We start from the raw sequence: 12999 nt of genomic DNA, 5'->3' as shown, positions 1-12999 counted from the left end.
GGATGTCAATATTGCAGAGCGTGACCGAACGTTTGCTATTAAAAAACAAGGGATACGATTAAAATTACTAACAAGATCATATTAATTTTATCATCTTTTGATCCCGGTGATAGCGTGTGTGTTCGGGATTGATTCAAACGCATCTTTACGGCTGTAAATACGTACCAAATCAGTAACTACGACATTAGAATTAAAGTCTTTTAAAGGAGCGAGCTAGAAAGTGTGCAGACGATTGGTTAGTTGCAACATCTACACAAGAGGCATTACGTGAGACCATAGCTAACATTTGTTATTATCCTTTGAGCTAACCTCGTGTCCATGATGTATTCTCAAGAGAACCATGAGATTCTGTAGGGAAGGCTTGTGGTACCGTGACAAGACAATTATACACCACAGGTCTGGAGAGCGTGACCTCTGAGCTAATCGCGTGTTACCCTTGAGCTAACCACGGGTCCTTGATGTATCCATAAGAGAACCATGAGATTCCGTAGGGATGCCTTGTGGAGCCGTGAGAAGACAAGTCTACACCACAGATGTGGAGAGCGTACTTCTGAACTAATCGCGTGTTACTCTTGAGCTAACCACAGGTCCTTGCTGTATCCTTAAGAATACCATGAGATGACGTAGGGAGGCCTTCGGAAGACTTGAGTAGAGAGGTACTCACTCGATCTATAAGAACTTACATGATTTTAATATCAAACTACTGAGACTATTGCTTGATTTAAATACGACAATAGACATACTCTTCATAGTAATATTTGCAACATGTCTGGTTAACACACGGCAGTGCCTCTACAAAAACGATGCTGTAATTCAAACGAAAGCATACTCGACTCCAAAATCCTGATCAAATACATCTATTGCGAATATAACTAATTTCTGTTCCTTTTCTGCTAACCGTGATCATGCGTTTAAATCGTGTTTCCGACGAGAAAAAGAAGATGACGCCGAATTTCAATTCAATATCGACTGTTCCAGGTTTTGAAACGACTACTGATATATTAACCGGAGCAGATTTATTACGTGATAAGAATACATGTGGAAAATTTAGTATCCTTGCCGATGTTTTGCACATACGAACAAGTCAATTATGCTTTGACAGTTTAGATTACAATTTGACAATCAGTCCGTTTAAATCGAAGTAATGCACCAACACATTCAAAACAGGATGGTCGAGGCGGAAAGAAGATACAAAGCTAGGTTTTTGAGAGACCGTGGATGACTTCGAAATGTGGCACATGACCAGCTACGAATGTGGCACATGACCAGCTACGATGAGACTTCACAGCATCTGAGGGACGAGACAGAATTACTAAGCAAGCAGTAAGGTAGACTGTTCGCCTACCTAATAGTTATCCGGTGAGCGTATTTCATTTTGTTCAAATTACTTCATTCAAACGCATTCCATAAATCGTTGCTAGTAATGTGATTGTCTAACACTTAGTTTGAGATATATTACTATAAAAGATGCATTTGGCGTGCGGATCCGAACCATAACAAAAAAAAAATAATAAAAAATAAAAAATATTTTAATAAAAAATAATGTAGTATTTTGAATCGGGGAAATAGCACCTTTTAATAACCTCTAACATTTAATATTAAGTTTTTGTGACTTGGATCTCAGGCATGAGGGAAACCACTTTTTCTGCAAAACATTAGTCTGCTATAATGACGATGAACCATGTTTTAAAATATTCTGCTTGCATACAAAGCAGTACTCAAGACAATCGAGAAGTTATTGGCAGCAAGTGACATAAATAGGAGCAACTGGCAAGAGACACGATATCTGACAGGCGACATTATATCTGACAGGCGACACGATATCTGACAGGCGACACGATATCTGACAGGCGACACGATATCTGACAGGCGACACGATATCTGACAGGCGACACGATATCTGACAGGCGACACGATATCTGACAGGCGACACGATATCTGACAGGCGACACGATATCTGACAGGCGACACGATATCTGACAGGCGACACGATATCTGACAGGCGACACGATATCTGACAGGCGACACGATATCTGACAGGCGACACGATATCTGACAGGCGACACGATATCTGACAGGCGACACGATATCTGACAGGCGACACGATATCTGACAGGCGACACGATATCTGACAGGCGACACGATATCTGACAGGCGACACGATATCTGACAGGCGACACGATATCTGACAGGCGACACGATATCTGACAGGCGACACGATATCTGACAGGCGACACGATATCTGACAGGCGACACGATATCTGACAGGCGACACGATATCTGACAGGCGACACGATATCTGACAGGCGACACGATATCTGACAGGCGACACGATATCTGACAGGCGACACGATATCTGACAGGCGACACGATATCTGACAGGCGACACGATATCTGACAGGCGACACGTATCTGACAGGCGACACGATATCTGACAGGCGACACGATATCTGACAGGCGACACGATATCTGTCAGGCGACACGATATCTGTCAGGCGACACGATATCTGTCAGGCGAAACGATATCTGACAGGCGACACGACTGTCAGAGTCTAGGAGTCTACGTTGTTAATGGACGTCTCGTGTCCATTAACAACGTAGACTCCTTGGTGCTTTCTCCACACAGTATTCATTATATTACTGGAATTATAGAATATTCCATAATTCCGTCGTAAAGGAAGCCATAACATAAAAAAAATCTATTGTTGAAAAATAGTCGGAAAGTCGGGTGAAATGTAAAAAAACGACGTGTTATATTTGAAAAGGTATCATTTATTTGTATATATTATCATTATAAAAAACTACGATACTTACATAAATAAAAAAAAAACTATCTCAATATTTTTATGCGCAATCCTAAAGCGCAAATATTCTAATGCGCAAATTTAATGTGCATCCAAATGATTTCAAGTTATTACTATTAATATGTATCATATAGCTCCTAGGATTTGAATGACAGTTGAAGAGTTTCTTTTAAAATCGCTAATTTGTAATATTGAAACAAGATAACGTCTTTAGAAATCACTTAAAACCCGATATCTGCGTCTCATTTATTTACACATTCTGATGAAACAAACTTATCCACTCGTACCCGTCATATGGAATGCACCTAGTCTTACTGGTAGTGAATAATTCTATAGGCCTGTACAAACATTCTTTGAAAATCACCGGTTAATCTTATTCTTAGGGATAGAACAATGTATATAATCTTATACTATCAAATGTAAATACAATTCAAGCGGATTTTATCTACACATTTCTTATTTGTATCGTTGAAACATGCTCTCCAATACAAGACACCAAATAATCTGATTCCGTTCATTTATTTTCAAACTAAATGCATCCTACAGTTGATTAACAATGTCCTGCCTCGTGAAGCTTAGTTCTCCATTAGCTTAGCCTCAATATTAAATTACAGTTACATTAAAAGACTCCACGATTAATGTAACATATATAAGGTCACAAAAACTTAGTTACATAGTTTTTACAACAGATAGCGCTACTGCATCTTGTCGACATTCGGGAACAAATTCACTTAAAATTTACAAAGATGGAGCCAATGCTTAAAATTTTACTTTAATATATGATTAATGTACGGAAAATGAAATAAAAATGGTAATTAGGGGATACTTTAAAATCTTTGGTACTAACTGCTAAATAGATGGTTAAAAAATATTATTTTAAGACCCATTTTAAATTAGCAAAGGTTCCGCTCTTTAGTCTTTATGATAATAACTAATACTAGTGATCATAATATGAAATTTAGACAGATACTAAGAGGATTTGTAACATAAATAGAACATTTTCATTATGAAACGGGCTATAAATAAAAAAAATAAAATAAAGGCTTCACATATAATAAAGAAAATTAACTACAATATAATATTTATTGTTATATTAAATAATTTTTTTTTAGTGACTCACTTTCGTGATTATTAACATCTATCGCATGTCGCCATGTAATACTTTTTTTTCAAATTTTCATTTAATTTCCTTATTTAAAGAAACTTTGATAAATTAAATTTTATAAAATGTTAAAAGCTCCTGCGCGATAATCATCATTAAACAGTCAAATTGGCACACAGGAAGATCTTAATTGAGTCAGCATAGTCCCAATACCATATATCATTTTGGAAAAAGGCTCTTTCACTTTTGGACTGATGTTACTTAAAAAAAAGCGAATAAAATGAGTGAAAATTAAAGTTTTCTTAAAGCAACAGAACTTGAATGAATCAAATTAAATCCATGTGAATAAAGAAACATACATTTACACATAATTATTACATGCTATTAAAATTAATAAACTACATTATACAATCTCAATGTAAGAGCTAGGCAATTGATGCGCCAGTAATACAATATTAATGTAGATAAAAAAACGTTCAATTTTACTCATACGACACAAATATGTTTGTCATCAGAAAATTATATTACTTAATAAAAATCATTTAAATAATAGTTGTATCTGGGAGCCAGATAAATTATCCTATGTTAATGGTAGGCCAAATTCAACTATAGCATTAAAATTTGATATTGTCTGATATACAAAAATACAAAACACTGTCACAAATAATGTTCAGTAGATTACACTATGGAGTCGCCATCGGCTGATATTGGTTCTCATTTATTCAGTTCCCTCTTAGTCGGCTGACTTTTTCCCTTGCTGTAATATATGTCCAAAAATAATCCTGAAATAAACAGTTGCAAGAACATTAATAACAGTGTTGTCATATTTTATATACGTGTACATAAATACGGTTTGTCTGTAAGTAATAAAAAATAAGATATATTTATAAATCCATATGGGTTTATTCACCGTACATGTACTAGCAATAAATACAACATTTGTTTGTCCGTCTATATGTCTGTTGATTCTTGCTTAGATTTGTACTTTAGGTACATACTGAATAACTTAAGAATTTCTATTTCAGAAATTTTATATATATTTATCAATATAAATAATAAAGAATAACTATTCTGCACAAACACATTCTCGGCCACCGCTAGTTGTTACTATAATATGCTATAGTGTTATACACAGTGATTAATTTAACCTTGCTGTCATGCTATACAAGAACTACACTACTTAGAACGGCTTTAATTATTGCCTTATAGGGCAATAGTGCTAACTGCTAGGCCAGAGCTGACAAGATGTTCAGTAGCTCTTTATCACCTCTTTACGAGACATGAAGTTATTGTAGAATATAGATCACACCCAGTCTCTTATCAAATCTTCAAAGTTATTCTGTATTAAATGTATTAGGATGAACTCAGGGTGCTTCAGAGTGATGTGATATTAATGAATATTGAAATGTGATGCTGTGTTTATGCTGTGTATTGAAAATGTATTAAAATATAATTTTTGAATCTTATTGATGTTAAATAAATATAAAAAAACCAAAAACACAAGAAATTTTTAATGTACCGTAAGTTTTCCCATACGAACTGTTTTCATATGAACTGCTCAAATGGTTCAGTCAGAAGAGTAAATTGGATCATATAAAACACTTTTACAATTATATATTATATAATAATCAAGATTCCAAGTATAGAATTGAACATGTTCAAGCTTAGATTTTTTTCCTATCGTCCTACTAATACCTATAAAATTCCAAAAATCAATATCCCCAAAAAAAACCTGTACAATTTAGATAATTTTAACTCATAAAGGTCCCTATGGAATAGAATAAAATATATTTAAGTATGAAACAAAGTCAAATGATACAATATTAGTTAGGAATAGTCTTACACAAATAATCATAGTTTCCTTTAAAATATCGATGAGAATTTATAAGAATGTTGAATTATTACTGTATAAAATTCAATGAGCACTTGTCATCCAACGATTCAAATTTAAAATATGAAAATACTTTCATTGTAGCTTATCAAGAACCGTAACGCCAAATTTTTGAGGCCCTAAGTTATAATTTAATGGATTTTTCAAAATTTATCTTTTTTTTTTAATCCCCTACAAAATTATTGTTCGCTTTCACTACGAAACGCACACAAAGCTCTTTAATTGTATATAGACAGGACACGCAGTACACTTAAGCTAACCAGTACTACCTACTATGGTACTGGCAAAATAAATAATCTAAAATATTCACTTCATTACAAAATACATACATAGTATATAAATTCTCCTTTATGTATTTATACAGACCGCTCAAAATAACAATTTGTAGGTAATAGACTCGTAACACAGCAACTACTTGACATTAATCTTCTGTAAAAGGAAGATACTACATGAACGGGATAGCCAAATAATTGAAAACCTTGAATAGTTTAGTAAAACGTCTTAATAAACACCACTATATATGGAAATAGTGATAACAGCATATACTAGGCATATATGCTGCAATTGTTTATAATAAACAATCACATTGATATCTATCAGTGCAAAAAAGCTATTTCGAATCGGGGAAATAGCACCTTTTAATAACCTCTAACAGTTAATATTTTATTATTATTTAGTTTTTGTGACTTGGATCTCAGGCATGAAGGAAACCACTTTTTCTGCAAACATTAGTCTGCTATAATGACGATGAACCATGTTTTAAAATATTCTGCTTGCATACAAAGCAGTACTCGAGACAATCGAGAAGTTATTGGCAGCAAGTGACATAAATAGGAGCAACTGGCAAGAGACACGATATCTGACAGGCGACATTATATCTGACAGGCGACACGATATCTGTCAGGCGACACGATATCTGACAGGCGACACGATATCTGTCAGGCGACACGATATCTGACAGGCGACACGATGTCTGACAGGCGACACGATGTCTGACAGGCGACACGATATCTGTCAGGCGACACGATATCTGACAGGCGACACGATATCTGACAGGCGACACGATATCTGACAGGCGACACGATATCTGACAGGCGACACGATATCTGACAGGCGACACGATATCTGACAGGCGACACGATATCTGACAGGCGACACGAAAACTGGCAGGCGACACGATATCTGACAGGCGACACGACATCTGACAGGCGACACGACATTCGTCTCGTGTCCATTAACAACGTTGACTCCTTGGTGCTTTCTCCACACAGTATTCATTATATTACTGGAATTATAGAATATTCCATAATTCCGTCGTAAAGGAAGCCATAACATAAAAAAAATCTATTGTTGAAAAATAGTCGGAAAGTCGGGTGAAATGTAAAAAAACGACGTGTTATATTTGAAAAGGTATCATTTATTTGTATATATTATCATTATAAAAAACTACGATACTTACATAAATAAAAAAAAAACTATCTCAATATTTTTATGCGCAAATACTCTAATGCGCAAATTTAATGTGCATCCAAATGATTTCAAGTTATTACCATTAATATGTATCATATAGTTCCTAGGATTTGAATGACAGTTGAAAAGTTTCTTTTAAAATCGCTAATTTGTAATATTGAAACAAGATAACGTCTTTAGAAATCACTTAAAACCCGATATCTGCGTCTCATTTATTTACACATTCTGATGAAACAAACTTATCCACTCGTACCGTTATGGAATGCACCTAGTCTTACTGGTAGTGAATAATTCTATAGGCCTGTACAAACATTCTTTAAAAATCACCGGTTAATCTTATTCTTAGGGATAGAACAATGTATATAATCTTATACTATCAAATGTAAATACAATTCAAGCGGATTTTATCTACACATTTCTTATTTGTATCGTTGAAACATGCTCTCCAATACAAGACACCAAATAATCTGATTCCGTTCATTTATTTTCAAACTAAATGCATCCTACAGTTGATTAACAACGTCCTGCCTCGTGAAGCTTAGTTCTCCATTAGCTTAGCCTCAATATTAAATTACAGTTACATTAAAAGACTCCACGATTAATGTAACCTATATAAGGTCACAAAAACTTAGTTACATAGTTTTTACAACAGATAGCGCTACTGCATCTTGTCGACATTTGGGAACAAATTCACTTAAAATTTACAAAGATGGAGCCAATGCTTAAAATTTTACTTTAATATATGATTAATGTACGGAAAATGAAATAAAAATGGTAATTAGGGGATACTTTAAAATCTTTGGTACTAACTGCTAAATAGTTGGTTAAAAAATATTATTTTAAGACCCATTTTAAATTAGCAAAGGTTCTAAAGTTCCGCTCTTTAGTCTTTATGATAATAACAAGATAAATGTATTCAAGTCTGTGCGGACGAAGACATGTCGAAGATAGATATTTATATCTTATATTCTTAAGTTATCTATAATACATAAAAACAATCAATTCATTTTCATGTGATACATATGTATATATATATATATATACATTTATAATTATTTGCCACTCATCAGACAATGTTATATTCTTTACGGGCAAGTAATCATTAAATTCAACTTAAGATAATTAAATATTCATAACAAATGATTGAACATATTTCCTGCTTTCAAAAAATTCCAATTTATCTGTTAATGAGAAATAATAGGGAAAATTAAATCATTTTAAATTTACTAGTGATCATAATATGAAATTTAGACAGATACTAAGAGGATTTGTAACATAAATAGAACATTTTCATTATGAAACGGGCTATAAATAAAAAAAATAAAATAAAGGCTTCACATATAATAAAGAAAATTAACTACAATATAATATTTATTGTTATATTAAATATTTTTTTTTTAGTGACTCACTTTCGTGATTATTAACATCTATCGCATGTCGCCATGTAATACTATTTTTTCAAATTTTCATTTAATTTCCTTATTTAAAGAAACTTTGATAAATTAAATTTTATAAAATGTTAAAAGCTCCTACGCGACAATCATCATTAAACAGTCAAATTGGCACACATGAAGATCTGAATTGAGTCAGCATAGTCCCAATACCGTATATCATTTTAGAAAGAGGCTTTTTCACTTTTGGACTGATATTACTAAAAAAAAAGTTAATAAAATGAGTGAAAATTAAAGTTTTCTTAAAGCAACAGAACTTGAATGAATCAAATTAAATCCATGTGAATAAAGAAACATACATTTACACATAATTATTACATGCTATTAATGTTATTAATCTACATTATACAATCTCAATGTAAGAGCTAGGCAATTGATGCGCCAGTAATACAATATTAATGTAGACAAAAAAACGTTCAATTTTACTCATACGACACAAATATGTCATCAGAAAATTATATTACTTAATAAAAATCATTTAAATAATAGTTGTATCTGGGAGCCAGATAAATTATCCTATGTTAATGGTAGGTCAAATTCAACTATAGCATTAAAATTTGATATTGTCTGATATACAAAAATACAAAACACTGTCACAAATAATGTTCAGTAGATTACACTATGGAGTCGCCATCGGCTGATATTGGTTCTCATTTATTCAGTTCCCTCTTAGTCGGCTGACTTTTTCCCTTGCTGTAATATATGTCCAAAAATAATCCTGAAACAAACAGTTGCAAGAACATTAATAACAGTGTTGTCATATTTTATATACGTGTACATAAATACGGTTTGTCTGTAAGTAATAAAAAATAAGTTATATATATAAATCCATATGGGTTTATTCACCATACATGTACTAGCAAAAAATAAAACATTTGTTTGTCCGTCTATATGTCTGTTGATTCTTGCTTAGATTTGTACTTTAGGTACATACTGAATAACTTAAGAATTTCTATTTCAGAAATTTTATATATATTTATTAATATAAATAGTTAAGAATAACTATTCTGCACAAACACATACTTTAACCTTGGTGTCATGCTATACAAGAACTACACTACTTAGAACGGCTTTAATTATTGCCTTATAGGGCAATAGTGCTAACTGCTAGGCCAGAGCTGACAAGATGTTCAGTAGCTCTTTATCACCTCTTTACGAGACATGAAGTTATTGTAGAATATAGATCACACCTACTCTCTTTTCAAATTTGTTTAAAGCTAAAATTTTTGGTCGCATAACAAACTGAAAGTGCTGAGGTAGCTCTTTTAATGTGGCACTCTTTTCTTTGACTGCTGTGTCGCTGTTATATTCTTTGGATGTACACATGGTAATAAAAATCATAGGAGAAATAAAGCTGTATATTAAAACGTCCATTTTGTAACGCAATAGCTTGATTTTTCTGACAAAGGAGTGACGCGAGCGCAGCTGTATCCTATGTATTAGCGGATCCAATCGTGAGAGGCCTACAATTCATACTTCAAGAGCGTATATACTGTGAGATCTGGTTCATTTACACCTCTCTGTGCTACATAATTGTCTGCACTTCTCTATCAATTACCTTTTACTTTACTTTCAACTTATAACTTTCCTACTTCAAGATTTGTACAAGAGAACTTTGTTTCTCCAGGCCCTAACCATTTAAAGTACAAAAAATGGTAACTTTATGACTACTCTAAGTATAAGACATGGACTTTTTACATTTTTATTTGTATAAAATACTTCCTAAGCAGACATTCTTATTTTTTTTGACATGCTAAGTAGTTTTAACATAAATCTCTAACAAGTGTAAAATATGTTACCTAATAACACATAGGAAAATGAAATTACACTAAAATATAACATATTGTAACACTTAACAATAATGTCACACTCACCAGAAAATACTAGAATAGTTCCGAGCCACTGTCTAGGGTAGAGTACGTTTCCAAATATAATAACCGATGCCAAAACTGTGAAGAACTTCCTTGTTGTGGTAACTACAGAGCATGGCAGTGGGCCAAATTCGGACACCTAGAATTCATTTAATTAGTAAAATATTCATAAAGATTTTCTATTCGATACAGTACGGTACATAGATAGATATAAAAAAAATAAAAAAAAAGACATTAACCTATAAATATAAAAAATTGCAGTACTAGCAATGTAAGTAACAATATAAACCTTCAAGTTAGTGCTAATATTAAATTCAATTAATTAAAAGCAAAGCCTCTTAATAGTTAAAATCTTTTTAAACTTATTATATATAATAAAGTATATATAACAAGATCCTATTTAAATTACTCACCATATAAAAAATAAACAGTTGTCCCAAAGCACCAGTGAAGGCGAAGCCAGTCAAATATATTATAATTTCAGGATGTATAGTAACAAATGATATAAACTTGAATATCTCTCCACTTAAAACAACACCAATCGAAACTATTATGGTCGACCTGAAAATGAGTCAAATATTTTGGGTTAATACAACTCTATGATGGGTTGGCAAAATTAGAGATATTTTAAATTACTTCGCAGTAATTAACCAATATTAGCCATCAATTGCTTCGGCATTTTTGCAACATACAGCAAGCTTAAACCAATAGATTCATAAAATTCGCAATCATATGTGAACATAAATATTTAAGACAAAATTATTTGGTATTGAAAAAATAACTATCACATACCACCAATTTGTGTTTAACATCATAGCATACGCTGTGGGAGAAGATTCACTCTTAATTCTCTCCTGAAAGTTAAATAAAGTCATAAATAAGATTTATTGTAAATTCTTCATAAAGCTCACTCTGGAAGAAATAGTTGCTCCAGAAGAAATAGTTGCTCCAGAAGAAATAGTTGCTCTAGAAGAAATAGTTAGAGTTTTAAATCCATTTAGTATGAAAAGTTCCAATTTTATTCAGAGAATTTTTTTATCTATGTAGAATAAATGTCAACAATATGGATAGCATATAATGGAGAGATTTTTATCTCACCTGCACGGCGCCTGTCAATCCATCCATTGTCAGAGATAAAAGAATCAATATTTCACCAATTCCAAACTGCTGATGGTCATTTGCATTTTTGGCCTGATCTTTAAACATAAACAGGACAACTCCAGAAACTATTAGAAAAACGAAGAAATACTTTTTTATCGGATACACCTTTCTTCCAATCAAGACTCCTAGTATCATAACAGGGATAGGCTTTGCAGCTTTGCCAACTACCTGAAATTTTATTGTGAAATTTTGTCAGAAAACAGAATAGGTATTTTATTAGCATTAATGTAATTTTTGAAAAATTTATTTTATACATACCTGTGTTGGGTAATTTACCCATTGCAATGCCATGTTTGATGTAACCATTCCCAGCAAGTATGTCAATGCTGAAGAGAAGTAATATGCTGTTCTTGTTGTGTCTTTTTCATGCTTCCAAGATAACTGTAAAATATTAATATAATATATATAACATAAAAATAACACAGTAAAACCCCACTAATACATTTAGAACATATGGGTAAGGTGTCTTCTGGTTAGATAGTATGTTATACTAAGTCAGGGATAAATTGTATTAGATATACAACATTAAATCTTACCATTAATATCTTAGCAAATATATAATTCACCAAACAAGTTATCAAAACAAGTGACAAGGTGCACGTAAATCTTTCGTTGTTCCCATATTTTCCTCTATTTATTTTTTCTTGCAACATCCCAAATATAAAATAGCAAATGAATATTGAAACAGCATAGAAAATAAACCTAATTTCACTCTTATTTTTGGCCATTATTGATAGTGATTTAGAACCGTTAAAAACCCTATAAATTAAATAAATTACTAACGAATTTATTACTAAGAAACCAAATTTAAGGAAGCGGATTAATCCAACACAACATTTTTTACTGAAAACGACACGTGTTTCAATTCCAAATTATTAAAAACGAAAGCAAGTTCTGGTAACAAATACAAAAAATACACGTACACTTGAACTTCGTAAACGTCAAACGTTAAACTTATAATCGTTTCGTTTCACGTAAAATATGCGATTGTTTCTGGTTTTTATAAAAGATTGTTATTTAATTTGTTTTAATTACACAAATCTTACAAGTACTCAAATTTATAAATTATATTTAAAAAACTTTCCTCCAATTATATATAAAGATTTCCTTTTCAATAATAATAACATTATAAAAACATTTTTTTTTTATTAATAAACACTATTGATGTTCAAATGGAAACATGAACATTGGAAACAAACAATCGTCAAGTTTTTAATATTTACCATTAACATTTACATATATGCATTAA

The 12999-nt window shown here is 32.2% G+C and overlaps 1 protein-coding gene and 1 long non-coding RNA gene across 2 annotated transcripts; both read right to left on the bottom strand.

The window, feature by feature from the left end:
- Nucleotides 1–3841: 3841 nt before the first annotated feature.
- On the bottom strand, nucleotides 3842–5337 carry LOC133319989 (uncharacterized). The gene is made up of 2 exons (XR_009753465.1): nucleotides 4589–5337; nucleotides 3842–4166 (listed from the first exon to the last, which is right to left on the bottom strand). It is a non-coding gene; the product is annotated as an uncharacterized LOC133319989 (long non-coding RNA).
- A 3256-nt stretch (nucleotides 5338–8593) lies between these two features.
- On the bottom strand, nucleotides 8594–12669 carry LOC116777271 (solute carrier family 35 member B1 homolog). The gene is made up of 7 exons (XM_032670724.2): nucleotides 12287–12669; nucleotides 12009–12131; nucleotides 11688–11918; nucleotides 11382–11443; nucleotides 11003–11150; nucleotides 10593–10728; nucleotides 8594–9436 (listed from the first exon to the last, which is right to left on the bottom strand). The coding sequence occupies exons 1-7, from the start codon at nucleotides 12476–12478 to the stop codon at nucleotides 9369–9371; spliced, it is 960 nt and encodes a 319-aa protein (XP_032526615.1). The 5' UTR covers nucleotides 12479–12669; the 3' UTR covers nucleotides 8594–9368.
- Between the last annotated feature and the right edge of the window lie 330 nt (nucleotides 12670–12999).

Source organism: Danaus plexippus, chromosome Z (assembly GCF_018135715.1).
Source record: "Danaus plexippus chromosome Z, MEX_DaPlex, whole genome shotgun sequence".
NCBI classification, from domain to species: Eukaryota; Metazoa; Arthropoda; class Insecta; order Lepidoptera; family Nymphalidae; genus Danaus; species Danaus plexippus.
Note: the sequence above shows the minus strand (reverse complement) of the source record. Positions and strands in the feature narration are given on the sequence as shown.

What these genes read in the sequence shown, in the direction of transcription:
- LOC116777271 (XM_032670724.2), bottom strand. Translation starts at nt 12,478, where the DNA reads ATGGCCAAAAATAAGAGTGAAATTAGGTTTATTTTCTATGCTGTTTCA. An exon ending in TATTTGCTAAGATATTAATG is followed by an intron (nt 12,132 to 12,286) that starts GTAAGATTTAAT and finishes AATATTTTACAG; the next exon opens with TTATCTTGGAAGCATGAAAA. An exon ending in GATTGACAGGCGCCGTGCAG is followed by an intron (nt 11,444 to 11,687) that starts GTGAGATAAAAA and finishes TTTAACTTTCAG; the next exon opens with GAGAGAATTAAGAGTGAATC.